Source organism: Alligator mississippiensis, chromosome 2, assembly GCF_030867095.1.
Source record: "Alligator mississippiensis isolate rAllMis1 chromosome 2, rAllMis1, whole genome shotgun sequence".
Lineage (NCBI taxonomy): Eukaryota > Metazoa > Chordata > Crocodylia > Alligatoridae > Alligator > Alligator mississippiensis.
Genome location: NC_081825.1, coordinates 144,277,533 through 144,305,050, shown reverse-complemented (window position 1 = coordinate 144,305,050; position 27,518 = coordinate 144,277,533). Strand labels below are relative to the sequence as shown.

The following is a 27,518-nucleotide window of genomic DNA, read 5'->3' as shown; positions in this document are numbered from 1 at the left end:
CTCTCTTGCCAAAGAGTGGACTGTCGTCATGGAAGCCGAAGCCTTCCCGATGACACCAGCGCCACACTCTTTGGTTAACTACCTGAATCCTCCTCTCCCTCCGCAGCCCATACCCCGAGACTGGGAGGATTGAAGAGAACACCACCTGTGCCCCCAGGCCCTTTAGTTCCGCTCCCAAATCCCTGTAGCGCCTCATGACACAGCTGGGAGTGCTCTGAGCCGTGTCATTGGTGTCCACATGAATAAGGAGCATGGAATAGTGGTCTATGGGCTAGAGGAGCTTAGTTGGACACGGTGTGATTTTTTGTTGTTGTTTTTTTTGGGTGTGGATTGATTAATACTTGTAAATAGCTCTCATGCTCGAGGATACCTAACTGGGATTCAAATATTGACCTTTCCTATATGAGTAGTTAATTATCAAGACACCCATTTTACATTCAGATAAACTAAGGCAAAGATAAGTTGAATCCAAAGCACCACACTTGGTTCTCTAAGCTGGGCAGCTAACTCCATATTAGCTGAATGGCTAAACATGTGAGCTAACTAAAAGTAAATGCACTATGGGATTTTCTAAGAGCTGCGCATGCTTTTGCTTTTGCGACTTCTGATGCACTGTGGCACTATGTGGCCTTGTAGAAGTGCCATACTGGGTCAAACCACTGGTCCATCTAACTCAGTATCCTGTCTCTAATAGTGGCAGGAGTGGATGCTTTAGAGCAGTGGCAGTTAACTGGCAGCACATGTGCCACAAGTGGCACAGACAGCCTCTGTCTGTGGCATGTGGCAGATTGGGGATGAAACAGGCAGCACAGTGGTAGATAGGGTAGGGATAATAAAACAGAGCAGAAGATTGGATGGGGGAAGGGGTCTGGCATGGCAGTTGTGGAGGGGGCAGAGCTTAATATTTGCCATGCGTGCCAAAAAGGTTGCCCTCCACTGCTTTAGTGGGTGAGTATTGAATTGAGTACAGCTAGAGTGATCTACCCCCTGTTCATTACCCTCTCTGGAATTCACTGTCATTGGTTTGGCGATGCCTCCAAGCAGAGGATACATCTCTGACTGTTCTTTGTAATAGCTATTATTAGATCTAATGTCCATGCTTTTTGTCTAATCCATTTTTGAACCTGGCTGTACTATCTGCTTCTACAACTTCTTGTGGTAATGAGTTCCACAAGTTAACTATGCACTGCTTTTAAAAAAGTACTTTTTCATGTTAGTTTTAATTGTCTCTGACTAAATTTCAGTGGGTGCCCCCTACTCCTAGTACTCTAGGTTTTGATGGAGAATAGTTGTCTTTTAACTTTGTCCAGGCCCTTTTTCCAGACCCTAGGTGTACCACACTTCTTGCTTTATTTTAAGCAAGAATGACTGATGGAAAATTCCTCCTTGCTATGTATAGCTTTTCTGATTTATTTACTTGTGATTTTTTTATTATTATTATTTCCAGAATAATGGAAGTTCAAGTGAGTTTGAATGGACAGTCTTTCTTCACTGACTCGTTAACAATTACTGCTTCAGAATGTGTAAGTAAATGATGAACATAATTTAATGTGGACTGTGGAAATTTTGATACTTGTATAGATAACCTTATCCTCACATAACCTTGTGGGTGTGAAAATCTTAAAGAAGAGCTATAGCTCTTCAATAATAGGTGAAAAAACATAACTGTAAAACTACATTTAAATGTAGGGATATATAATAATATCTCCTAAATCCCCATTCTAAATAAATGTAGATTTTTTGTTGTATAGAAATTCAGTGCTCCCAAAGAAACTTCAGCTGGCTGTATGTCCTTGATGAACTGAATGGTAATGAACAAATTTTTCTGCAGTTATTATATGTCAAATGATTCATTTAACGTTTCCTGTTAAAAGTGGAAGACAACTGTATGTTTAGTTAGCATTCTGCTGTGCATGAATCTATGCTGAAAGAACATTTTCATATATATTATGTTAAATCTCCAAATAATATACAAATCACATGTTTTGCCCAGCATGATTAAATGGATGACCTTGTCTCCTGACATAGATTCTACAGTAGGGATGCTCACTCCCTAGCCTGTGGATCAGATCTGGCTCTGTTCATTAGACTGGGCACACAGGGCAGTGCAGGACCTGATCTTGGAGCATGGGGCTGGACAAGGGTGGGACAAGGTCCCAGAACTCAATCCCAGCATGTGGGACCAGGCAATGATAGTGTGGGTCCCCAGAGCCTGATCCCAGTGTGCAGAGAAGGATAGAGGTGGTTTGGGGCCCTGGAGCTCAATCCTGGTAGACAGAGCTGGGTGGAGGTGGCTTGGGGCTTTTGGATCAGCCCTACACCACTCATCTGGCCTGTGGGGCCAAAAGGTTGACTGGCAGTGCTCTGTAATATATATACAGGGTTTCCTTTTTTCATCACCATTGCTTCTTTTGAAAATTGCTTCAGAAATTTCTGAAGTTAAATTCTGTACAGAAAATCTAATTATAAAGGGGAAACAAGGGGAATCCCCCTCTTCCTCCAGCCAGTCTTTTTGCTGCTTCTAAATGTTCCGTACCCTGTCAGTCAGGAAATGGAATTAAGTTTTCCATATGTGCAGTGCCTCTCAATCTGCATTATTATTTCCTCAATATGTTGAGATGCATTATAGTTGCTACAATGTGTAACTATAGCTTTGAAGCCACTGGGTGGCTTCCACCTCTGTAGGGACCTGCCCTCCAGAGCAGGTATAAATACAACTACATCAAAAGAGACATTTGTGGTATAGTCATTCACTGATCTAGTTATGACATTCAGGGGGAAGATCTGGAGAGGGGGGGTGCGGTGCTGCAGTTGCACACCCCTTTGATTCTTGGTCACTGCCTGGCAGTGGCCATGGAACCTCTATACTGGTAGCAGTGAGGGAGTAAATTGACTTCATAGCTCATTATAATCTACTTGATTCCTTCTGAACTCTTGATTTTGTAAGTGTTAATGACCCTCTTTCCTTTTCTGCAGTTTTGCTGTCTGTTAGCTGCTCCTAGTAATGTAGTTCCCATTTCATAGTCCTACAGGTGTGGTTTTTTTTTTACTCTAACAAGAAACATTAATCAGGTATGGAAATGTTAACTCAGGTGAACATTAGCTCAGATGTAGAAATAATTTTCAATGTGCTATCCAGATGTTCCAGGAAGCTTGATTTTTGTTTTATGAATATGAACAAGAGACGTACCTTTAATATATGTTGTGTTATATGATGATCAGAGATCCAGGTTTTCCATTTCCCATGAAAAAATGTGGATTTTCCCCTTTAAAGTGAGAAACCATGAATTTCCTTTGTAGGTTAGCAGAGCAACTACCAGACAGCAGAATTGCAGAAAAGGAGAGAGGGTCATTAACACCTACAGAATGAAGAGTTCAGAAGGAATCAAGTAGATTATAATGAGCTATGAAGTCAATTTACTTCCTCACTGCTGCCAGAATAGAAGTTACTTGGGACTGTGAGGAGCTGGAGAGGGCGATGGGAGGTAGAGGGCACCACATGCATGTATGCATTCACACACATGTCGTTGGCAATACAGCTAGGCAGGGTGGTGGGAGCAGCTCTGGCAGCTGGATAAAGATAAGTTTGTGGGCCTGGGGGAGGGGGGTAGTTGGAGGGCCAGGGCTTTGGGACCACAGTCCAGGCACGCCCATTGGTAATGTGTCAGGGCAGCATAGCCTCTCCAGATTTCTGCATGGACAGCAGGACATGGAGCTGCATCCGGCTGGACTACCACTGGGTAGGGGCTGCCTCCACAGTCCAGCAGGCGGGACCTGGTGTGGAAGGGCAAAGTGGGGCAGGGAGACTCAGTTTCGATGCCGCCACTGCTGGAAGCTCCTCACCAGCTGTACCACTAAGGTGACGTTCCCTGCCCACCTGGCAGGTGGCGCCTCACCATGGCAGGCAGTGTGGTTGGCATGGGGCTCCCAGTGTCAGTAGCGGCATCAAGTCTCTCTGCTCCATGCTGCCCTGCCATGCCAGATCCCACCTGCTGGATTGTGGGTGCACTTGGGGAGGGCAGCAGGGCTGGGAGCCCCGAACACCACAGTGGGCAGCTCACATCCTCCTCCCACCCTCACTCTCCGTGGGACCTGCTCAGCTCCATTATGGCCATGTCATCCACAGGCAGGGGAGGGGAGATGAGGCCAGGCTCCGTGCTTCTCCCTCTGCCCCAACTACAGCAGCTGCTGCATTTCACGTGTGGTAGCTGGGGCTCAGGTGCTGCTGGCTGGCTGTGGCTGGCACCCACAAGAGCAGAAAGTAGGGTTTGGGCAGGATGCAGCCTCTGGGTCCAATAGCCCTGGCAGCTGGGGGCCTGCTTTGGCAGGGCTGGGGGCAGGGCAAGTGGCTGCAGGTTGGAAATGAGAGGCACCAGTGGGGATTGGGGGGGGGGGGGGGCTGTAGGTTGGGAGTGAGGGGCACTGACGGGGCCAGGGGGCTGTGGGTTGGGAGTGAGAGGCACCAGTGGGGGTGGGGGGGGTCAGGAGTGAGTGACACCAGTGGGGACAAGAGGCTTTGGGTTGAGAGTGAGGTCAGCAGCAAGGCTTGGGGGGGGCTGTGACTTGGTGGTGAGGGGCACCGGCATGGACGGGGCAGGGCACTGGCATATCAGGACTGCTCAGCACCACAAAGCAGCTGGGGGGACAACCACAGCTACATCCACATCCTGGTGTGCAAAGAGGCAGGGAGAGCTCTGATTTTCCATGATAAAGGAACCAAAATCAAACAGCAAAATATATAGGTATTTAAAATTTATTTTATTATAATGATTGAGGAACTGGTAGGCTTCCAAATTTCTTTAAAATTGTAAGTATACCAATAAAACATTGTTTTCAACTGATACCTTTATATGTAGTGGTGTTTCATTTTAATCACAGAAAAACGCAGATTTTGAGGGTTTTAATCAGAGAATTTTGGATTTTTTAACAGAGAAAAACCAGGCTTCCTGGTGATGATGCTCCACACTATCTGCACCTCTTTTTTGAAAATCCTAGATCCACTCATGATAACATGGTTCCAATTAATAGCATAGGCAGGACCACAGTGGTGGCACACAATCTGCCTGAACCTGCGTAGATGGAATCTCAAGACTTTAACCAGGTGTTGGAAGACTGTGCTGGTCTCAATCCTACTGATTGGAATCATGTTCTAATTAGATTACAAGGGAAAAACAAATCAGAACCTGGTCCGATGGCACAAGTGTATTTAGAGTGTAGACTTGCTTCCTTAACTAGAGTAGTGGCTTTGCACAAGAGAACACTTAAGTTCTTGTAGGAAGATATGTTTTTGCTAGGTCACTATGCAGTATCAAGGGCATTCAGAATCTTTTGTAAGGAAAAAAAAATCCTAAATTTCTCTAAAACTTTCTCTAAATCTTAAAGCTTGGCTTTAGTGTAACTTTATTTTCAGGTTTGTAAATATAAAGAACAGTGGAATCTGTTACTCATATATGTGTAAACAGTCAAATCTTGCTGAAATCAGTTGGAGTTATGAAGACAGAGGGCAGAATTTGGGGTGAGGGGGTGGTTTGTGTTTGTTGAATTGAGAGAACAGTAATGTGAATTATATTAATATTCTGCAAAGTACAGGCCAGTTCATCTGACCTGACAGTGACTTCACTCCTTGGATTACCTTACTGCATGTGGTTTCCAATGAGATATTAATGTCTGCAGCCAGTTAACCTGGTGAAGAAATGTATATTTCAATCGTTGAAAAATTTAGAGTTTAAACAATTTGGGGGTTGATGTCATGTCCAACCAAACTTTAGATTTTAGGGGGGGGAGCCTGAATCTGCTTGGAGTCAGGCAGATTCTGATTCAGTGGAGCTCATATTATGGTATTTAGACAAAACCTTTTTAAGATTTGCAACTCTTTTTTTAACCTTATCTCCCAATCTTGTATCAGTGTCTGGCAATGCAATATCTTGATTCCATGACCTAAAGACACAGCAGTCATGGAAAGGTGCTTCATTATGATATGAAATGTACTGGTGTTCTCTTTATCTTCCTCTTTCTCATGTAGGTGAAGGGACAGCTGTATTAAAACCAAAAATTTACTTTTACCCTGTATAAAAAGTGCACAGAAAAAGCAAACTGTTAAATTACCCCCAGAGCTACAGTATTGATTCCTCTGATAAGTATTCTCACCATTACTTACATGTTGTTACTCTGTGGTTCAAAGATCCAACAGGAAACAGAATAGCTACAGATGTGCAGTGACAAGAAAGCCAGCACTTCTGCTCATCCTTTTTGTCTTTTCAAACATGCTGCAGTAAAGGAAGTGTTACATAAGTAGAACTCGTGTTTCCATAGTAGCGGATGGGCAACTGCCTGGAAATGGGTCACTGCTAGAATTGTTCTGCTAATTCTAATTGCTGAGCAGCTGATAGTTAGCCTGGTGCAAGGAGTCAAAAGTTTATAACCTCCCCTATTAAATAGATATCGCTGCAGCGAAAACAAGGAGTGGCATCTAGGCCTGGACATGAGCTCCTAATATTAGCATCTTAAATGGTCACTTTATATAACATGGGCTGTAAATAATGTTTAACTCAATTCTGTTGCCATTTATACCAATTTTTCCTCAGTGTAACTTCTTTGACTTCAGTAGAGTTGTTCTTGTTTTACATCAACATGTGTGGGAAATCTAGCCATATCTTTTTACATTTTCTTTCTCCTTGATCGGAATTTGAACAGAGTTTATGCACAAAAAACACACCAGCATTTTTTCTGTTCTTGGCATTGGTAAAATTTCTACTTGTCTCATGCATGTTAGCAGAGTTTGCCAGCAGCTGCATTTTACCATTGTAGAAATGAGGCTGTAACCACCTGCACAGATTTTAGATTCTGTTTCCCCTTGTGGTGGACTGGGATCACTCAGGTGCATACGTAACTGCTAAAAAAAAAAAGAAGTCTGGAGAGGGTGACCCTCCCATCTGTTAGCTGAACAGTCGTGTGGTTAGAGCACATGTCTAGGGGAACCCCACCTTCCCAGAAATTGCACATCCAGCTTTTCAGCATGCTGCTCAAACCACCAGGCTATAAGATAGCACATTATAGCCCATAGTGTTCTCTTACCTTTTGTTTGAAGGGCCCAGCAGGAGAGGGATTGTGGCTCAGTGAGACAATTACTGCCCTGAAATGGGATAGAAACTGTTAAGCTGCTGTTTTATCCATTGTATGCAGCAAATATTAAATGCAGAGTTCAGAAAAGCCATTGGGCTTCTCCTCTTGCTCTGTTTCTTTTGGCAGTTAGGAACCTACTTGGATGATCCTTCTTCACCACAAGGGGAAATGGAATATAAAATCTGAGTAGGTGCAAAAAAGGGGCATGTATGCATTGCATTATCTGCATTCATGCATTATGCAGTTAAATAGGTAACAGCTGTGTAAAGATAAAATAACACTTGGCCCTAAGGGCCCCTCTACATATGCAGGTAAAGGTGTGATGGGATCTAATTCATTATCTGCACAGTATGTAGCAGGAAGCAGGATTGTGGGATTGTAAATCAGATCCCATCATGCCTTACTGCTAGGGACCCATTTAAATTGTGGTAAGATTAAACAATTTTTGCAGGTTGGTCGTGGCATGAAGAACCAATTTTACACATTTCTCAGATATGCTCCACCAGCCCTGCTCCTTGGCACTAATTGGCAGAGAGGCCCTGGTGTGGGGAAGAGGGATGAGGGGGCAGCTGCCATCTTGTCTGCTGCCCTTCATGTTGCCCCACCAGCTGATGCCTTCCCCCCAGGTGGGCTGTGAGGCCAGCTGTGGCAATGAGGACCACTGGTTCCCATTGGGGAGGCAGCTTTTTATTTTTATTAAGTCTTGTTTTTTAAATTGATTTTACAGGCAATACCAGATCTTGCAATTTCTGCAGAATTGTGAATTGAATAGACCCCTACTTATTGCCGGTGCAGGAGGAGTCCAATCCCAGGCTCCCTCTACACTGACAAGAAACAAGCACCTGTGGCTGGGGGTCTCTCTCAGCTGTGGGAGTGCATAGGGCTGCTAGCCACAGGGGCACATGGCCACACATTCAATTAATGGCATGATAGGAAGTAGCTACAAAATTATTACACCTTTTGGATAATTTCTCCTTTTATCATGCCATTAATTGATTGAACACATGTCCGGGTGACCACTTAAGGCATGGTTAACTGGCAGATGGATGCCTATGTCCCCTGCAGAAGGGAGTCTCCAGCCACCACCACCTGCCACTTGGTGGCAGTGGTCTTAGTCCTCCCAACCTTGGGGATGCCTGGCCTGGCCTTTTCCACCAGTGGAACATGTGTCATCTTCTCTGTTGCTAGGGCTGTGTATCTGTTCTCTGGGTAAACTGCTGCAAGTGGAGATTTCTGCTTGTTGCCACAGGTCACAAGCTTCCAACTTCCACCTTCCTTCTCTAGTGCTGCCTCTGGCAATTCTTCCTCCACAGTCCTAGATGTCTTCTCCAGCCATGAATCAGTGAAGTCCCCATGGTAGATGATGCTTCATAGCCTTGCCACCTCTTCCTGTAGCTTTCTTGCCTGCTCCCTGAGGGACACCACCATAAGGCACCGCTCACATTGCACACTCCCTCACCTGACTATTGCTGAAATGAACCTGCAAGCTGCAGTCTCCACAACACCAGATCGGGACCTGGGTGGAAGCCTCAACTGTGAGCGGTCTTGCCTGCACAGATGCCTCACTGGTGCAAGCAGAGGAAGAGCTGGCAGTGGCAGTGGCTCTGGCACAGGGACATCCTCCAGCCATTTTTCTGGTTCTCTTAATCCTCTGCCTCTCTCTTCCTGCCCCTCTTCCAAGCAGGCCTTCCTTAAAGTCCCCTGTAATTTGGCCTGTTCACTGCTCCTTGGTCCTGAAAGGCTTTGTTTTCCCTGCTCACCTGCTTCTTCTCACCAAGCTTACAGTGGAAGAAGGTGAGAGAGAGTTTCCAGGCAAACTCCTTGGTGAACTCCCCCTTGCTCTAGACTCTAGGTAAACAAGGGGATTAAGTGTTGGTCTAACTGCTGAGTTTTAGCTACTTCGAGTAACTAACCTACATATATTTTGTCTTAATTAAAGAAAGAGCTTACCTGAAAAGCTCCCCTTCAAGAGGAGGGTGGCAAACTAACCTGTGGTCTGACTTGTGAACTGTTTGCTTCTCCTGTTCGCTTGCTCGCAAGGGCTTTGGAGTGTAGAAAACCTCTGGACCCTGGGGATTGCAGCTGCTGTGTGGGTGTGGGAAATCCCCAAGACCAGAGGATTGCGGTGATCCTGGAGCACTCCCCTGCAGCGATCTCTGCATTCCTCGTGTTCCCCTGCAGTGATCCTAAGGCCCCGGGAGTTTCCCTGCAACCCCAGAAAACAGGGATCACTCAGATTTGCTGCAGCAGCAATTCCTCCAGCCTCAGGGGTATATTTGGTGCCCCCATGGCTGGGAGCCCTTCAACTGGGAAATGTGGGTCTCCCAGCTGCAGGAGTTTCCTAATGTAGGGAGAGTCCAGAATCTGGCTCCCCCTATACAGGTGTGATGGGATCTCATGTGCAATCCCACAATTGCATCTCCAGCCAGGCTCTGGCATGGCAGGAGCTGCAATTTTGTGAATCACACATTAGATCCCATCATGCCTTTAGCTTCACGTGTAGAGGAGGCCTGAGTATTTGCACTGTCCTCTGAAACAATTAGTACTGGCACTGTCCGGGACAGTCTAGGAAGTCCAGAGCACTGGCTTCGATTGACCACCATTCTTATCCAGCCTGGCAGTTCCTATGGGTTTTTTTTTAACTCCCCTGCAGGACAGGTTGAATGTTAAGGTGACTTATTTTTAGAACATAAAAGCCCATAATAGAGTTGTTGTATTTCCAAAAGGAAGTACTAAATGTCAGCGCAATAACAAAGGTGCTATAGGGATACATGTAGATGCACCCAGCAAGTACTTTCACAGTAGATGCCTTTTGATTTAGGCCACTGACCTCTCTTGCCTCCATGTTATTCCTTATTCTCTTGTCACATATGCCATCTATTTCCATGAAGATACTTATGATTTACACTGATGTAAGTGAGAGGAGACTCAGACTTGTTATCTCTATTGGTCTCACTGTTTTCTTGGTCCAAGGAATGCAGAGTTAAACACAGTTTTCAGAGTTTTGAATTTTTCAGGTTAAAGATATATGGCATATTGGAGGTTGTAGCCGTAAAACTGCTGATGCACTGATATTCTCCAGAGCCAAGAAAGTTTGTGGAATGAAAGGATACCAATTATACCTTTTTAATATCTAATCTTCCCCATTTTGTAGTTGCTCACATTATCTGTGTGATTCTGCTGGTCTATGCTGTGTCTTTATTTAGGGGTCCCTTGTGACATAGCGATGCCCATGGATGAAAAGGGAAATTGCAGGGTGTCTGAAGCTGACTCTCACATTAATTCAGCTTATAATGAACCTGATCCTATTGGTGTCAGAAGGAGCTTTGTCTGAGTAAGGTCAGTGGGAAATGGTCCCACTGAATAGTCACTTTCTCTGTGGGAATCCGTGTGTAGCTATGTCCGAAAAAGAATTATTCTCCAATGACTGTGTCTTTTTTTACCTCTCCTTTCTCCACAGTCTAATGGTATAGCAGCACTTATTGCTGTTCTTATACTGTTACTTTTGGTGGCTCTTGGTCTCTTCTGGTGGTTCTGGCCTCTCTGCTGCAAAGTGGTAAGTAAAAAGAAAAAAAAAGTCAATATCTAGCTGATATATCACTTTACAAAACATAATCAAAATTTTCTTGAAGTATAGATTATTTTTTCAAACAGTTCTTGAAAATAAGTAGTAATCCAGATTGATAGCTGTTTAGAATGGGCTAAAGTCAAAAGTGTATATAATATAAGATACACGTTTAGGGTTTATCAGTGGTATATTGTAAACCCCAGAAGAGGTCAGTTTCAACATAAGCAAGTAACTGTGCTTTTTGCAGTGCTGGCTTCTCTGACAGAAATCTAAGCAGAGATGAACAAGGAGAGGATGGGTGCATCTTCTATTGGCTTTCTCCTAAATGAGCAGGTGTGCTGTATTTCAGTGAAATCTTTGGTAAAAGCCTTTCCTCTTTTATTTGAAAGTTGCAGGCTATAATGGTGGGCAGATGTTACCATGAAATCAAGGACCACTTTAAAAGCACGAGCAGTAAAATTGATATTTGTAGTCCATTATGGAAGCCTAAGTTGGAAATCCTTTATTTTTCTATTAATCCCTTGCAAAAAATTAAATTTTCATCCTGCACATATTGTATCTAGTTTCATCTGAATAATGAACAGTCTTTATCTTAGCAGCAGTCAACAATGATGCTTCAATAGCTCTCCCTTTGTTTCCTCACATCAGGGGTTTTATTTTTGTGGAAGGTATTATCTGTTCAGTTGGTCGGCAGTCCTAAGGGCATGCTGATATGTTCCAGCATAGCATAATATTCCCTCCACTTGATCTTGGTTTAGGATTGGTGTCTACTGGAAGGCCATGAAGCAGTGTTCCCTCTAAGCTGTGTTGTGTGCCTGCACGGCCGCACACACCACACAGCTTAGAGGGAACGCTGCCGTGAAGGAATCGCCCTTCTCCATGTGTTCTCTGAAACTGCTGGTGAAGCCTCAGCTATGAAATAGGTGCAAGGCCTTAAACATGATGTGGAGCAGGAAGACCCCCACTTTCTGCAGAACCTCTATGATCTATGGTTCTTGAGAACCCATCTGTAATGAAAGAATGCCTCTCATCCCACTTTCATAGGATTGTTCCAGGAAGGCATCCTTTGGTCATTTAGTCTTTCAGAAGCCTCTAGCCTGTGGGTTTTTCCACAGTGTGAAGAAAGGTTTCTTATTTCCTTCATTTTTAAAAGAATTGGGTCATTCCTGTTCAAATGAGTGGTATGGCCTGTAGTGTCAAGTCTATAAGTAGTCTTTTCCAAGATGGTATTATGTGGGATTCGATGATGCAGAGAGGATATGGTAGGAGTGACCTTCCACCAGACTTTATATTTTGCATTCAACAGAAAATCAAATTTTCCAGGCTTCAAAGTCTCGCCCTTTTTTAAAAGTATAAATTAAAAATCTTGTTGACTTGAAGTGTGAATTTTCTTGCAAGGTCTCTAGTGAGCTGGAGGCTTGGTAAGCATTTGCAGGATTCTTAAAAATATGATTACATGCAAGTTATATTTTGCCATTTTTTTTACAGTCTATTTACAGTGATCAGCACATCCTTTCTCGACAGCTGCCTTCTCTAACAAAGAGGCCTGTTGACTCTCATCCTGTTCCTGAGTTTTCAAGCTTTCTAGTTCATTTAAAAGACAAACATACTTATCCTTGAGTTGATTGACATCAGGAAACCCTAATGTTCCTTTAGGTCTTCAAAGCTCTCAGAACTGCTTAACTTTTTGTGACTAGCTGAATGTGGATGTCAGTCAGAATAGAGTTCATTCACCTCTTATTTAGATAAACCCAAAATCAATCTTTTTCAATTGAAGGAGATGCATATCACATCAGATTCAGTTACACATGTCACTAACTGTTTGCCAAATTTATGTTTTTCAGAGTTATGCTTTTGCATACTTACTGTAACACTTAAAATATGAGAAATGCTTTTTCCAATGGTCAACATTAGAAAGTCATCTTCAGCTTATAGTGCTGTCCTGCTATCGTATTTTCCTTTAGTTAGAGCAGTAAGTAGTGGCAGTATCTTTAATACCTGTGAGTTGTTGTAACTATGTTTATAGGTCTGGTCACCCCACAGTAGCCAAAGCTCTATTTGTTTCCAGAATGGAGCTCAGGAGGCACCTAAACACTGCCCGTCTCCCAGCAAAGGCCATATCATTAGGTATGCTCAGAGCATTCCCAATTCACTATGATGCAGTTGAGCTCCATGCAAAGCCCAGCACCAGGGCCACTGTCACTCAAAATATTGTAGGCTGTGGTGGCAGCAAATAATCCTCCAGGTGCTGTTCACCTAGGACTCCAAGTCCTGCCTCCAGGTGGACCTGGTACTGATTTGGAGTCCCAAAGGCTAAGGACAGATCTTGCATTTGCCCCTGGACCAGTTGTGTCTCTGTTTGTCCTGAAACAGGAATATCCCAGGATTGGCATGCACATATATCACCGTTCTTACCAGGATTTAGTGAGTATTGGAATGCACTGCCCCTTTTCTGCCATAGATTCAATGATGCAATCCCAGGACAACTGTTCAGACGCAGTTTGTGATGTCTTGGAATAAACTGTTAGTACTTTTTATTCTGTGAGCCTTTTTAGGATTTATCCTAGGATAACAATATGGACATCTGAATTTTTGCACTTTGTCCCAGGAAATAATGGTTTACCCCAGGATAAGTACAATGTCTATTTGTAGTCCCATAGTGTAATGTGTACATGGACAAGTATAACAGGGGGCTTTTAGCCCATTACTTTAAGAGAGTATAAGATCCACATGATAGGATCACATTAAAGCCGAGACCCAGAGAAAAACTGAGTAAAAAAACAGGTGGTGGGAAGACAAAGCAAAAGAGATTCAAAGGTTTGCCAACAGCCATGATATGTGTAGTTTTGGCAATACAACCAAAGCTGTATTTGGGCCAAGCATATTCTTTAAAGACAGTTCCACCATCAACATATGGTAAAAAGAACACTTTCAAGAGCTCCTGAACTGAGATTCTAATGTTGAAGACAATACCATTTTTCAATGCCGATAAATGCAAGGTTCTCCACCTTGGGAAGAAAAACCCGCAGCATCCTTATAGGCTCGGCAGTGCTATGTTGGTTAGCACTATGGAAGAAAGAGACTTGGGGGTCATCATTGACCACAAGATGAACATGAGCCTGCAATGCGATGCTGCGGCTAGTAAAGCGACCAAAACGCTGGCTTGCATCCATAGATGCTTCTCAAGCAAATCCTGGGACGTCATTCTCCCCCTGTACTCGGCCTTAGTGAGGCCGCAGCTGGAGTACTGCATCCAGTTTTGGGCTCCACAATTCAAAAAGGATGTGGAGAAGCTTGAGAGAGTCCAGAGAAGAGCCACGCGCATGATCAGGGGTCAGGGAAGCAGACCCTATGATGACAGGCTGAGAGCCCTGGGGCTCTTTAGCCTGGAAAAGCGCAGGCTCAGGGGTGATCTGATGGCCACCTACAAGTTTATCAGGGGTGATCACCAGTATCTGGGGGAACGTTTGTTCACCAGAGCGCCCCAAGGGATGACGAGGACGAATGGTCACAAACTACTACAAGATCGTTTCAGGCTGGACATAAGGAAGAATTTCTTTACTGTCCGAGCCCCCAAGGTCTGGAACAGCCTGGCGCCGGAGGTTGTTCAAGCGCCTTCATTGAACACCTTCAAGATGAAACTGGATGCTTATCTTGCTGGGATCCTATGACCCCAGCTGACGTCCTGCCCTTTGGGCGGGGGCTGGACTCGATGATCTTCCGAGGTCCCTTCCAGCCCTAATGTCTATGAAATCTATGAAATCTATGAACCATCAAAGCCATCTCACAACACTCCAATAAGGACTGGCTACCTTGCAGATCCACCAACTTATTAAGAGGCCTTAAACGTCTTTAAGTAGATGGAAAACAACACATCACGTGGTCCTGTTGGAACACCAGCTGAAATTTATAAACAAGGTGGTAAAAACTCTCTTACCAACTACATGTCATTTTGAAAATCTGGAAACATAAACTGATTCTCAGCAACTTCAGAGATGCCATAGTCATTTCCATATTCAAGAAAGGAGATAGATGTGCAGCAATTATCATGGTATTGGACTCCTGTCCATAGCTGGGAAGATCCATGCCTGCATTCTCCTCAATAGATGCATATCCCTCACTGAGGAGATTGTACCTAAATCCCAATATGGTTTCAGACCATTCAAAAGCACAGTAGATGTGATCTTTGTTGCAAGACACCTGCAGGGGAACTGTCATGAGCAATGCAGATCTGTTCATGACCTTCATTGGCCTGACTAAGGCCTTTTGATTCAATCAACAAAGAGGTCCTATGGAAAATCCTGATGAGATTGATATTAACAAATTTTGGTGGGCATCCAAGACTTCATCATGGTGATCTGACAGTAGCCATCTTAAGAAACAGCTTGGAAGTGGACCTTTTTGCTACTAGAACTGGAGTCAAGCAAGGATGTGTGATTGCACCAACACTCATTTCCATCTGTATCACACCTATACTTCCATCTGGGAAGTCAGCATCCAGTATTGCATGGATGGGAATCTCTTTAACATTAACTGGTTACATTCCATATCCAAGATAACTAACATCTGTATTACTGAGCTTCAATATGTTGATGATTGTGTTATGTGTACCTCACAAGAGCTTCAGGTCATTCTTGACTGCTTCTGTGAAGCATCCAGTGGGTTGAGTTTGGACTCATCAACCTCAAAAAACCAAGCTCCTTTACCAACTGACACCAAAACCAACCAGCTGCTCCTCCAAATATTACAGTTAGAGTGCAATCCTTGGAGAACGTTGAGGATTTCCCCAATTTAGGTACTTCCCCAAATGTAAACATAGATAACAATATTCAAATTGGATAAAATCTGCTAGTGCTGCCTTTGGATGTTTCTGAAATCATGTCTTCAATGATTATACATCAGGTCCTAAACCAAACTTCTCATCTACTAAATTGTTGTCATCCGTTCTCTGTTGTAGGGGTGTGAAACGTGAATGACATGTCAGAAACACTTGAAAGATTTAAAATGTTACCAGCAGCAATATCTTTGGAAAACCCTCCATATAAATTGAAAAGACAGAAGAACAAATGCCAGTGTTCTGGCTCAAGAAAACACAACCATTATTGAAAACATGTTTATCAGGGCTCTGTGATGTTTTGCCAGCAGATTGGAGGAGGGTATGGGGCCTGGGGCAAATCAGCTTGTGCGCAGGCCTGCTGCTGCCCCGGTCCCAAGGTGCTGGCAGGTGGCTGCATGAGCTGATTTTTCCCAAACCCTGCACCAGAGCTGATCGGAGGAGGGTGTGGTGCCCAGGGCTTGTGCGGGGACTCGCTGCCACCCTGATCTTGAGGTGACAATAGGTCCCCACACGAGCTAATTTGCCCCAGGCCCCACACCCTCCTCCAATCAGCTTTGGTGTGGGGCCTGGGGCAAATTAGCTCGTGCAGGGACCCACCTCAGAATCGGGGTGCAGCCAGGTCCCAGCATAAACTGATTTTCCCTGGGTCCTGTACCAGAGCCAACCTGAGGAGGGTATGGGGTCTGGGGCAAATCAGCTCCTTTTGGGGACCTGCCTCCTCCCCAGGCAGCAGCACCAGCCTCCTGTGATCCAGGAGGCAGATCAGGGGCCCACACCCATGGGAGCAGTCCAGCACAGCCCTCGCAGCCCTCCTGGGAGTGCAAGGGAGCCCCCGATTTGCCTGTTGGATGACACAAGGCTGGTGCTGCTGGCTGGGAGCCTGCATCCAGCACCGAGAAGATTGGTGCTGCTGCTGGCCCCAGCTGGCAGCACCAGCCTCCTGTCATCCGGCAGGCAGACTGGGGGCTCCCCCTGAAGCCCTGGGAGGGCTGCGGGGGCTGTGCTGGACTCCTTCCAGGGGTGTGGGCCTCCTGGATCACAAGAGGCTGGTGCTTCTGGCTGGGGCCAGCGGCAGCACTGATCTTTCTGGTGGTGGCTATGGGCGAAACATTGAAACAGCATTGAAACAGCCAAAGAATTTCAATGAAACAAAACAAACCTCGAAACGAAGCACTGTTCCGTCAAAACAGAAGTCAAAGTGGAATGATGCTGTTTTCCACAGGCCTAATGTTTATACAGCACCAGATCTGTTGGACAGGGCTTATCCTGAGGGTGCTTGACAACCAGATCCTACACTCCCAACTCACTGATGATCACTGCTCTAGACATAGGCAAGAGAAGAGATTCAAAGTCACTTTGAAGGCCAATCTGAAAAAATGCAGCATTAACATCAGTATGTGGGAGATTTTAGCACTGAATAATCGCCAATGATACTATGATGTATGACAAGGCATTGATCATTTTGAGTAAACTTGCTTTGCTATGGAGGTTGTTACCAAATTTGCCCATTACTTTGGGGTGTGCTCATTTATTAGGGATAGTTTCTAGGGTCTTGGTGATTCTGTCAATGTGCTGCTTGTGTTACTATACGGAGCTGTATTTCTCCCTTCTGCAAGCCCTCACCCCCAGTGGAGCTATCTTGCAGGACTCATTCTCAATGGGACTGGGTTCCTCCAGTCACCAAATCAGTCATACACACAAACACACACAAATTAACGTGACACGCCTGACCTGGCCGGGCTGATCAGCATGGACAGGCTGACACCCTCATATGCCAAGAATCAGTTCATAAGAGCAACAATAAAATGCAGTCAAACACAAGCACACAGGTAAACAGAATCCCTCTGAATCTGGCTGGGTGTCCAGCTGACACCCTCATGGGCCAGCATTCAGTTCATAAGGGCACGTCTGAGTCAAACTGGGTCAATCAGCCTGTACAAGCTGATCCCCATATGTGTTTCAAACTCAGCATGTCCCAATCTTTGGCCTCTTGATGAGCAGACCCCACAATATTTTTGGGCTTCACAGGGATCTTTAGCATAGGTAAAAGAAGCGTTGCTGCAGAGCACGGGAGGAAAGAGAAGCAGAGAAGGAAAAATATACCCAATTACTACCAGTTTGACTATAAAAGTTATTTAGTGCTAAGCATATGAAATATATAATAGTACTAGTAGTAATAGACATGCAAAAGAAAAACAAACACAAACAATGACAATACTACCTTGGTTTCACTAAGTATTTGGGGAAACTTAGCTCAAGCTTAACTAATACAGTTCAGGTTCAGAAGTTTATGCCTAGAAAGAAGAGAGAGAACGCTGGGATCTCACCTAGTCCACGGTACTTAGGCTGCAAAGCTGACAGGCACAGTCCGTAGCACAATCCTTGAAGAGAGAGATGATCTGTTCTTCCAGCGTCCCAAGAACGACAGGGGATGGTGTCAGCACAGGAGTTTTCTTCTTCTTTCTTCTTCTCCTTCTTTCCTCCTGCTGCTTCTTCTTTTTCTTCTTGAAGCACACACACTTACAGATTTTTATACCCTCAGTTCAGCTGCTTCGAAGCACCCTCAGTAGTGTAAATCATTGTCTTTTCTATTGACAAGGGGTTATCTGGTTTGGACCATCTCAGGAAACTGATTGATAATCAGGAAACACTTAAGATTAGGGAGTAACCCAAATACTTGGGAGCCAGCTTGAGATTCCTATGGATGGCAGATATACTGATGGGATATCTCGTGGTTTCTTCAGGAACAATAGATAGCTTGCAGCATCAGGATTTTGGATTTTTACTTTTTGTGCACAAGCCTCAGCTTAGCATGACTTTTCCAGATTTTACTATAGTCTTTTAACAGACTTAAGACAATAATTGGGGTGCTCATAACCTTTTGTGGAGAGGACTCCCACCAGTCGTCTCGGGAAAGATATGACAACACCTGGGATTAGGGCTCCAGCAGGCTGGATGCTGTGATGAACCCTTAACCATTGTTCAAATGTTGCCCATACCCCCTCTGGCTCAGTCTCTTGCCTCAGCATTCCCTAACCCGGCAACCGAGTTTTAGTCAATCAAGTTTAAATAGGCCTCCCATAGTGGGACCAGGGAATGTACGCCCCAAGATGCCTATTAAACTTAGAGGTGTGTGTGTGTGTCTGGGGGGGAAAAGTCCTTAGTAAATCCAGATTAGAACTGGTCTGATAAATGCTGAGGTGGGTGTGCGTGAACATGGGTTGATTAACATTTGAAGCACAGATTCCCCATTATGCAGTGCTCTCCTGCTTCTCTGGTCCCAGAATTCACTGCAGTCTCTGCTTCAGGCTTTCTGTTCTCCATCTCTCACGTAAATGAATGGTCATCTGGTTCCATCTCGGATGTAAATGAGACCTAGGGCAGTTGTTTCACTCTTATCACCCTTATCTGGTGAGGGTCTTAGGTGTGTCTCTCACTGCATCTTAATCAGTTTCGTTTAGGTAGAAGGGGGGGGGGGGGGTGAGTCCTTTGTGAGTCAGACAGACTGCATCCTGTGCCAGGGTTGCCCAAGAACACAGAGCTGAGACGTAACAAGGTGGATAGATAGGAGAGACAAAGTGACAAAGATGTGACCCATCATCACTAGGATCTACTCCTTCCTTCCAGAACTATTTACCATGTCCGAAAACATACAGATTTCAGATCAGCCCTATCAATCATCTCTGGACCTTATTTACTGGAAGACTGTCTTCCTCATATTGAGGGACCACCACCAACTTTTAAGACAGCATGAGAGTAGCATGATGGGACTAAATTAGGTGGGCAGCTGAATCAGGGCCACCTGCCACAAAGCAAGTAGCTGCAGGAGCACAAAAATAGGAGCCATAAGGCTACAGATTACTACTTGGGGGCAGGATGCCCTACTATAGACAACAGCTAGAACTCCAGCAAAGTAGTTAAATGGAGATTGTAGAACAGCTAGATAGCCAGCATCAGAGGAGAGAAAGCTTGTTAATTTTCTGAGTGGAAACCCCTGGGTTTATTTCTGAGGACCAGAGACAGGTGACTGGAACAGGTGGAGCCTAGGGGCAGATAAACCCAGCTCTGGAGCCAGAGAACTCAGTCTGACCCTGAGCTCTGTAGGAGAGGAGCTTCTGTCAGCATAAGCTGCTAGACAGGAAGCTGCAGATGTAGAAAGGGACCTTGAAGGTTGGGGTTGAAGGCTTGAGTTAGAGACTGGTTGGTTTGTGTTTTTGTTTTGGTTTAACTGCAGGATTTGAGAGTGGCTTAAGTGGAGAAGGAGGCCACAGAGTGGTACCAGTGAGGTACTCTGTATTGGAGATGAAGCCAAGGTAGAACCCTGCAAGGACCAGGGGTCCAGTGAGTTGAGTGGTTGAGCCAAGGAAGAGTCCTGCAAAGACCAGGGGCCTGGTGGGTTGAGTGGGCTGAAGCCAAGGAATGTTAAAAATGTAAAGGGAATGTAAAAGTGCCTGGTGAGTTCATGTCAAGACAGGGTCAGGGGCCCAGAGAATTGAAGCAGGGTTGAGGCCAGCTGCAAAGAATAAGACCCAGGAGGAATGGGTGTAGTTACAAGAGAGGCTGGAGGCATGATTAGTCCCAGTGAGACATGAAATGTTTTTAGTTAATGGATTGAGGCTTCAGTGGCAAGAAGGACCCCAGCTAAGTGAGTTGAGTTTGTTAGGCTGAGTACAGCACCATCAGGCTCAATCTAGGACTCCAGGGGCACCCTCCTAAAATCTACATACAAAGCCTACATCAAGGGATGGCAGCCAAAGCAGCGAGGGGTACCAGCAGTGAGAAGTCAGAAGTAGTTCAGTCACCAAGGGGGTGCCACAACCACTCTGAGGCTGATCCTGCTACAACAAGTACTTGAAGGAGAATAGAGTAGTTACCAGTAATTTGAGTTCTTTGAGTTGAGTTGCCTGCCAATGTTTTCCACATCTTGTCCTCCTGTCCACTGCCTTGAAGTTCCTGACGCTCTGGAATTTTGCAGTTGAGAGGCAACTGAGGAACAGAAAACACAAGCTGCCTTGTGCACCCCTGGGAGAGGTGGGGTGCATGTGCTCTGTAGGTTAGGGCACTAGCTGTTAGGGCCTGAGCTCAGGTGCTTGAGGTGCACATGCATTTGCAGCCAAATCCTGAAGAACTTCAGTTGCTGATGTGGAGTTATTTCTCTTTTCCTGTTGCCTTTCGCACTGTAGGCAACTAAGGTGGTTTATCATGATAATATATCAAGGTTGAAATACTGATACTGCAGCCACTAAGATTTTGATTTAGCGAAGTACTTGGTGGAAGCTGAAGTCTATCTCTGTTTAGGATGTGGTGAACTTTTGTTTTAAGACCTATTAACTGAAGTGCCAATATTTGTGGAATAAAGTATTGTGCAGACTGAATTAGAGGATGAGAATCTGGCCCTTTATGAAAGAAGGTGTGTGATGCATATTAATGTGATACTGTAAAAGCAAAAAAAACCAAAACAGCCTGATTTCTGCATGAGCAGTAAAACAACAATGCTTTACATTTTAATATAATGCACTTTTACTATTCATTGATGCTGTTTATTTGTTTCCTTTGTGAAATGTTGAAAGTGTTGTCTTTGGACTTACTGCTACAATGATGCCAAGAGCCAAACACACATTAATTTACACTATACATGTTAACAAATACAGACTCTTCCATAGTTTTTGTTTTGACAGACATTTCCTTAACTTGTTATAATGTGTTCTCTCATTCCTTTCTCTTTCTCCTCATCTAGCATTTTAGCAGTTTTTATTATTGCTGTTTCCATCTAGTTACTTACTGGCTTCGATGTAAATATTTTTCACCATTGATCACTTCTTCCAAATATTAGAGAAGGGGTGGGGAAAAATTCAGATCTTCTTATTTCTGCTTATTTCAGAGAGCAACAGAGAGGGGAAAAAACCAACAACACCCAACCTAAAAAACTGTGACATCATCTGAATTAGAACAAGAAAGGATAAAGATCTTGGAGACTGAATGAAAAAAAATGTCTGAGAATTGCAGAAGTTCTTGCTTTCTATTATCTGCAGGCAGTTGGTTTTCAACACTTTAGATGACTTGGGCATTCTGTGTAATCATTGCCAGGAGCCAGCTCTGAAAATGTTACTTGATCTGCAGTCCATGAACAGTACCAGGTTGTTGTTTTTTTTAAAGGCAGTTCACTGTTGACAGTTCTTTCACTCTTCCCTGAATATCAGAACATATGATTCCATCAAGCTGGCTTCAGGCTCTAGTGCTGACATTTCCTAATGCCCACATCACTCGAACATTTGAAAAGTGTTAATGAGTAGATCAAAAGGCCTGTTGCCTGAAGCTACTAACTTTCTTTCTCTCTCTCTTTCTCTTTCCAACTAAAGAAATGAATGAGATGCAGTCTTTCAGGTTGTTGATGATGACAAAACCAAACAAAACAAAATTGGAGATGAATCAAGCTGTACATATGGCTAGTAAGGTGGAAACATTTGCCCAGTTCTTTAGTGCAGGATTTAATAATAAAATAAAATAATAACCTTTTGATTATGTCCTTTAAAATATCTGAAAAAATAATTTTTATTCTACAAAAAAGCCTATGTTTCTCAATTTTTAAAATTTAGATATCAGGACAGCTTTCTATTGACCTTACTGACCTTTAGCATTCAAACTAAAGGAAGTACTGATAATGCTCTGCGAGAGAGAGAGACAGAGCATGCAAGGAGCCTGTTGAAACATAAGGATGCAGACATTTGTGCGCCACTTCTGTCAACAGGGCCAAATATCTGCTACTCAAGGCAGATTATTTTCTCACACTATTGTCACTTAATAATGGGATTCGTTTCAAACAAGCTTCGTCTTCTGAAGCTATTAGGAAATGCATCTAATTAATGTTTTAGCTAAATCCCTAGTTTATTCTACACAATAGCATTAGTTTAGGGTCTGATCCATTGTCCAAGAAGTCAGCAGAAAGACTTGCAATGGCTCACAGGTTTACAAAGCTCACTGACGTGAAGAAGGTCTCTTTCCCTTGATTTTGGTGGAATTGAGCTGCCTATCCCATTAAAATGGATGGGAATTTGGGCCTAACGAGCACTGGCCTGCATCGTGAAACTAATATGCATTTTGGTGCATAAAGTTGATTCTGATCTGAACAAGGGGAGATTCAGGAATATAAAACTGTAGAACTATAAGGAGTGGAATGGCAGAATTATTATTTGTTTTTACATTAATATATATTTACATAGCACTCAGCCTTTTTTGGGATTGTTCCCTGAAAAGCTTGTAATCTTTATCAGGCACATATATAAATGTTAAAATAACATATAAAGCAAATATAGCATAAAGGGGGATGAGAGTTACAATAATCAAGATCACACACGTTTTATAATATTGGAAGAAGGTCTTAGCAGTTCTGACTTTTTGATTGGTTTTACTGGGAGTTAGGTACCTAGATGCTTTTTTTTTTTGGAAGTCCTACTAGATTTGTGTTTGCATCTTCAAGCACCTAAATGTGTTTAAAGTCTGGTTCTTAAACCCTTTTGTTTCCTCAATTTGTCATCCGAGAAGTAGAGGCAGTGATTCTTGCTGGCCTCTCAAGGCAGTAATTCTTGCTGGCCTCTCTTCACCATACTGGTGAACAAGTTAAGAGGCTGTAACTTGGATGATTACACAGTGCGGTGGGTTGCAAATTGGCTAGAAGGTCGTACCCAGAGAGTGGTGGTGGATGGGTTGGTATCGACCTGGAAGGACGTGGGCAGTGGAGTCCCACAGGGCTTGATGCTTGTACCGATACTCTTCAATGTCTTCATCAGCGACTTGGATGAGGGAGTGAAGTGTACTCTGTCCAAGTTTGCAGATGATACAAGACTGTGGGGAGAAGTGGACACACCAGAGGGCAGGGAACAACTACAAGCAGACCTGGACAGGTTGGACAAATGGGCAGAAAACAATACAATGCAGTTTAACAAGGAGAAATGCAAAGTGCTGCATCTAGGGAGGAAAAATGTCCAGCACATCTACTGCCTAGGAAATGACCTGCTTGATAGCATGGAAGTGGAAAGGGATCTTGGAGTCCTAGTGGACTCCAAGATGAACATGAGTCGTCAGTGTGATGAAGTCATCAGCAAAGCTGCACTTTATCAAACATCAACAGATGCATGACAAACAGAACCAAGGAGGTAATACTTCCCCTCTATCGGGCACTGGTCAGACCGCAGTTGGAATACTGCGTGTAGTTTTGGGCGTCACACTTCAAGAGGGATGTGAATAACTTGGAGAGGGTCCAGAGAAGGGCCTCTTGAATGGCTAAGGGCTTGCAGGCCAAACCCTACGAGCAGAGACTAGGGCACCTGGATCTTTCCTGCCTATGCAGAGGGTCAGACTCGATGATCTATTGAGGTCCCTTCTGACCCTAACACCTGTGAATCTATGATATAAGCTGCATTAACTCATAAATATTTATAAAGTGCTCTAATTTCCTGTGGTGAGAGAGAATATAGAAAAATTCAACCTTAAGTTACAAATATTTAGGGAAAATATCATTTTTGCTTACATCTTGTAAGCACTGCTTCTGGACTCAAAGAGATGTCTTTTAGATAAAAACCTATAATTTGTTTTGCAATCTATTGAAGATGATGAAAGCTATTCTGGTGGCATTATGATCTGAAATGTGTGTGATAACATTTAAGTTAAACTGGCCAAGATATAAAAATATATATGTATTTCTTGTACATGTGATGCTGTGAATCCATTCAGAATATTTGCAGGTACTGTTAAAGGTAATTAAAGGAGATGGAAGAAATAATATGCATGTAATATTTTACATATTTCACTTGCTACTAAGGGGTTTTATATATCATTCATTTTATATGTGGTACAACCTCATTATGAACCCTCATAACAAACCACTGTGAGACAGAGAAAAATTCATTAGGATGTGGAGTATATGCTGTAATAAGGTTATTCAGTTTATGTAGTGATTGTTAAAGTGTGGGATGATTATAATGAGGTTGGCCTCCAATATTAATCAAAAGTGTATAGTACCATGACACAAAATTAGTCTTTGTATCAGTCAGGTATTTATTTGATTTTCTATAATTTGGACATACCAAAAATAGTCTCTCTCCATATAGTGAAGCATTTTTTTAATTTTTTTTTGCTGTTAGGTTGGCGTTACAAAGAGTCCAACTTTAGCTTGAAACATTTAGACTGTTTGCAGAAAATTGCTTGTGATTTTAAACTTTTACCATCATCTAATAATGTATTAGCAACTTTTTCAGTTTAATGATGTTGTTAGTTGTGGGGAGAGAGGGGTCTCTTGAAGATTCATGATGTGCATACAAATAAGAGAACAGAAAGGGAGAACAGGGGAGGTCTGAGTAGCTAAAATCTATTTGAGAGCTCATTTGATTATCTTTAGTTAAAGCACCCCCACCATCATTCTGAAATGCGGGGATGCTGATACACAAGGCACAGAGGCTGGCTAGAGTGCACTAATTAGCATGCTCCAGCAGACTCGATTAATTGAGTCTACTCCAACGCATTACAATTACAGCATGTCAGAGCAGCCTCCTGGCACATCTACAAGCACCCTCTATTCATAACACTAAATTAAAGGCCAACACTAAGTTGAAACAAGATTGGAAAAGCCTTGTGTAGGGTAATAGAAGGCTTTTCTTAATAACATGAGAAAGCTCTGCCGTGTACTTCACTCTGTTAGTGTTAACTCAGACTGTTAACATCCATAGCCCAGAAACCTCATGAATAAGTACAGAGTAGTGATGAATCACCTTAACAGTAGAGATCCTTTCCCAGCAGTGATCTAAAAATGGTCATGCATAGCATCACCACATTGCAGGAATCCTGCTTTAAGCACAGTCGGGGAGCTACATCTTTAAATGATGGATCTGGAATGTTAGAGCCACATAAATAAGCTGGAAGACTAGAGGTGATCTTGAATTACTAGAAGGCATCTCACACTTGTCATCGGGCCAGAAATTCTCGAGCAGCATGGCATGAAGGGGCAGGCACCTCTGGTCCAAATTTAGCCAGTCTTCAGATAAGCCTTGGCCTGCCATTCCTCCCATACCAACTAATTAATAGCCAGTGATGAAATCGTATGCAGTTACTTAATATGACTGAACCTCATCCAATTAGTAAGTAAATGGACAGATACATTTGTCCAGAGTGCCTGTCAACAAGTTGGTCTTATTTCCTATTAGAGGGATGGGGCTACTTTCCATGCAGACTTGATCAATAGCCAAGGGAATTGTAGCAGCAGTTCCCAGTTGGTGAACTAATATGGGTAACTTGCAGTGGAATTCTCTGAGATTTGAAACTGATTCCTGTCAGTCATGCATGTATTTGTATTGTTTTTAGGTCATAAAGGATCCTCCTCTACCACCCCCAGCACCAAAAGAGGTATAGTATGAGGGTCTTTCTGGCCCTGTTAATTGCACACTTTTCAACAGCTCCAGCAGTCGCATTAGTTACATTGTACCCTCACCTTTCATTCTACCTTAGCAACATATTTTTTGTGTAGAAACTTTCCCTGCTTTTTAAATTACATGTGACTGAGAAGGGAGGAAGACTTGGATTGGGGGCAGGCACTGCCTTCTCACTGGTTTACTGAAACTTGCAGGAATATAGCTTGCCTTTTTCACCCTCCTGAAAATCTGCCAGCTGGGAAGTGCATGCATGTTGGAGCAGGAGTTCCTTCCTAGAAACTGATGAGTTGTGAGGAGGTGCGATAGAAATGGGGAGAGTCAAGTGATAGTAGAGGTAGCACATCACAGAGGAAATACTCTTCTGGTCCTTTGGGCATCCTGAACTTCATAGGTGGCTCATCTCCTTCAGGAGCAGCAGAGGAATAGAGCTTCATTTAGTGACTGCCTTGGGGAGTATTTAAGACAGTATCCTTGGCTTGGTATGGAACCTGATTGGGCTAGATGGTAAACTCTCTCTCCAATGGACTGGGTCAGTTCAATAATTGTTAATAATCTTCAACCCTGTTCTTAACCCCCAAAAAACCCACTGCTAAATGAAGTTTCTATGAGACCACCACTATTTATGATGCACTTTAGCTTACAGGCAGAGCTTCATTACAGGTTTAGTGGGAAAACTCTCCATCCTCCAAGGCCTAAATTGATAGTTAATCATAATACATTTTAAAATGTGAGTTTAATCAATAAATCTTTATTCCTGTACACTAGATATGACGTACATAAACCATGCTTATATTTCTGTTTCTTGTCTTCTTTTTAACAAGCAAAGAAAGCTAGCTGACTTGTGAAACACTATTTCAAGGCTGTCATAATTCCTGAGCCCTCTGTTCTAATGGTTTTCAAATTTGGTAGACAAAGCTATCTTATCTTAAGTCTTAACACACCTATGTTAAGTCTGATATTCTCGTTTCTGGATATTTCTGTTGAAGAACTAATTTGGATACATAATGGAAACCCATTTGAAACCTTATCTATGAAGCCATTGGTGTCATACTGTAGCAATTAATAAAATATCTACGTTCTAGTAAGTTATAACGCCTGAAGGTTCTAAAGTGTATTCTGTATTCGCTATGTTCCATTCTTTACCATGTCCACAGACATGTAATTTATTTCAATTTGATAATTTGTATGATATTTATTGAATCTGGGATTTCAAAGCAGCCTAAGGGAGCTAAGTGTGTAATTCTCCTAGATGCCTTTCAAAATTCCAACCCAGGAGTTTGCATTTATTCCCTGTTCCAAATGTCTTGTACTGTTTTAAATACATTTTCCTACAATCTGGCCACCAGATCTTAGATAAGTAGATAGAATCCTAAAATATTATCACCTACCCCATACTCTGCCATCTCCTGACCTCCTTATCCTCACATACACCAATTCTCAGCCCTTCTCATGCCTACAGGAAAACCAGGGAGTTTGGCTGGTTTTAGCAGCACATTCTCAAGACCGTTGTAGCCTAAAACAATCTTTCCACTGCTTCTGAATTCTGGAGAACCTTTGTAGGAAGACTCTG

General features: G+C 43.4%; 1 protein-coding gene across 4 annotated transcripts in view; it reads left to right on the top strand.

Moving 5' to 3' along the window:
- ANTXR2 (ANTXR cell adhesion molecule 2) overlaps positions 1-27,518 on the top strand; it is a 196,122-nt gene that overhangs the window by 86,391 nt on the left and 82,213 nt on the right. For 3 of the 4 annotated variants that reach the window (XM_059722224.1, XM_014604003.3, XM_059722226.1), the window contains exons 11-13: positions 1,448-1,523; positions 10,583-10,678; positions 25,881-25,922. In XM_059722224.1, the coding sequence (XP_059578207.1) occupies positions 1,448-1,523; positions 10,583-10,678; positions 25,881-25,922 (214 nt within the window). The remainder of the gene's footprint in view (positions 1-1,447; positions 1,524-10,582; positions 10,679-25,880; positions 25,923-27,518) is intronic. The other variant, XM_059722225.1, reaches the window with a different exon arrangement.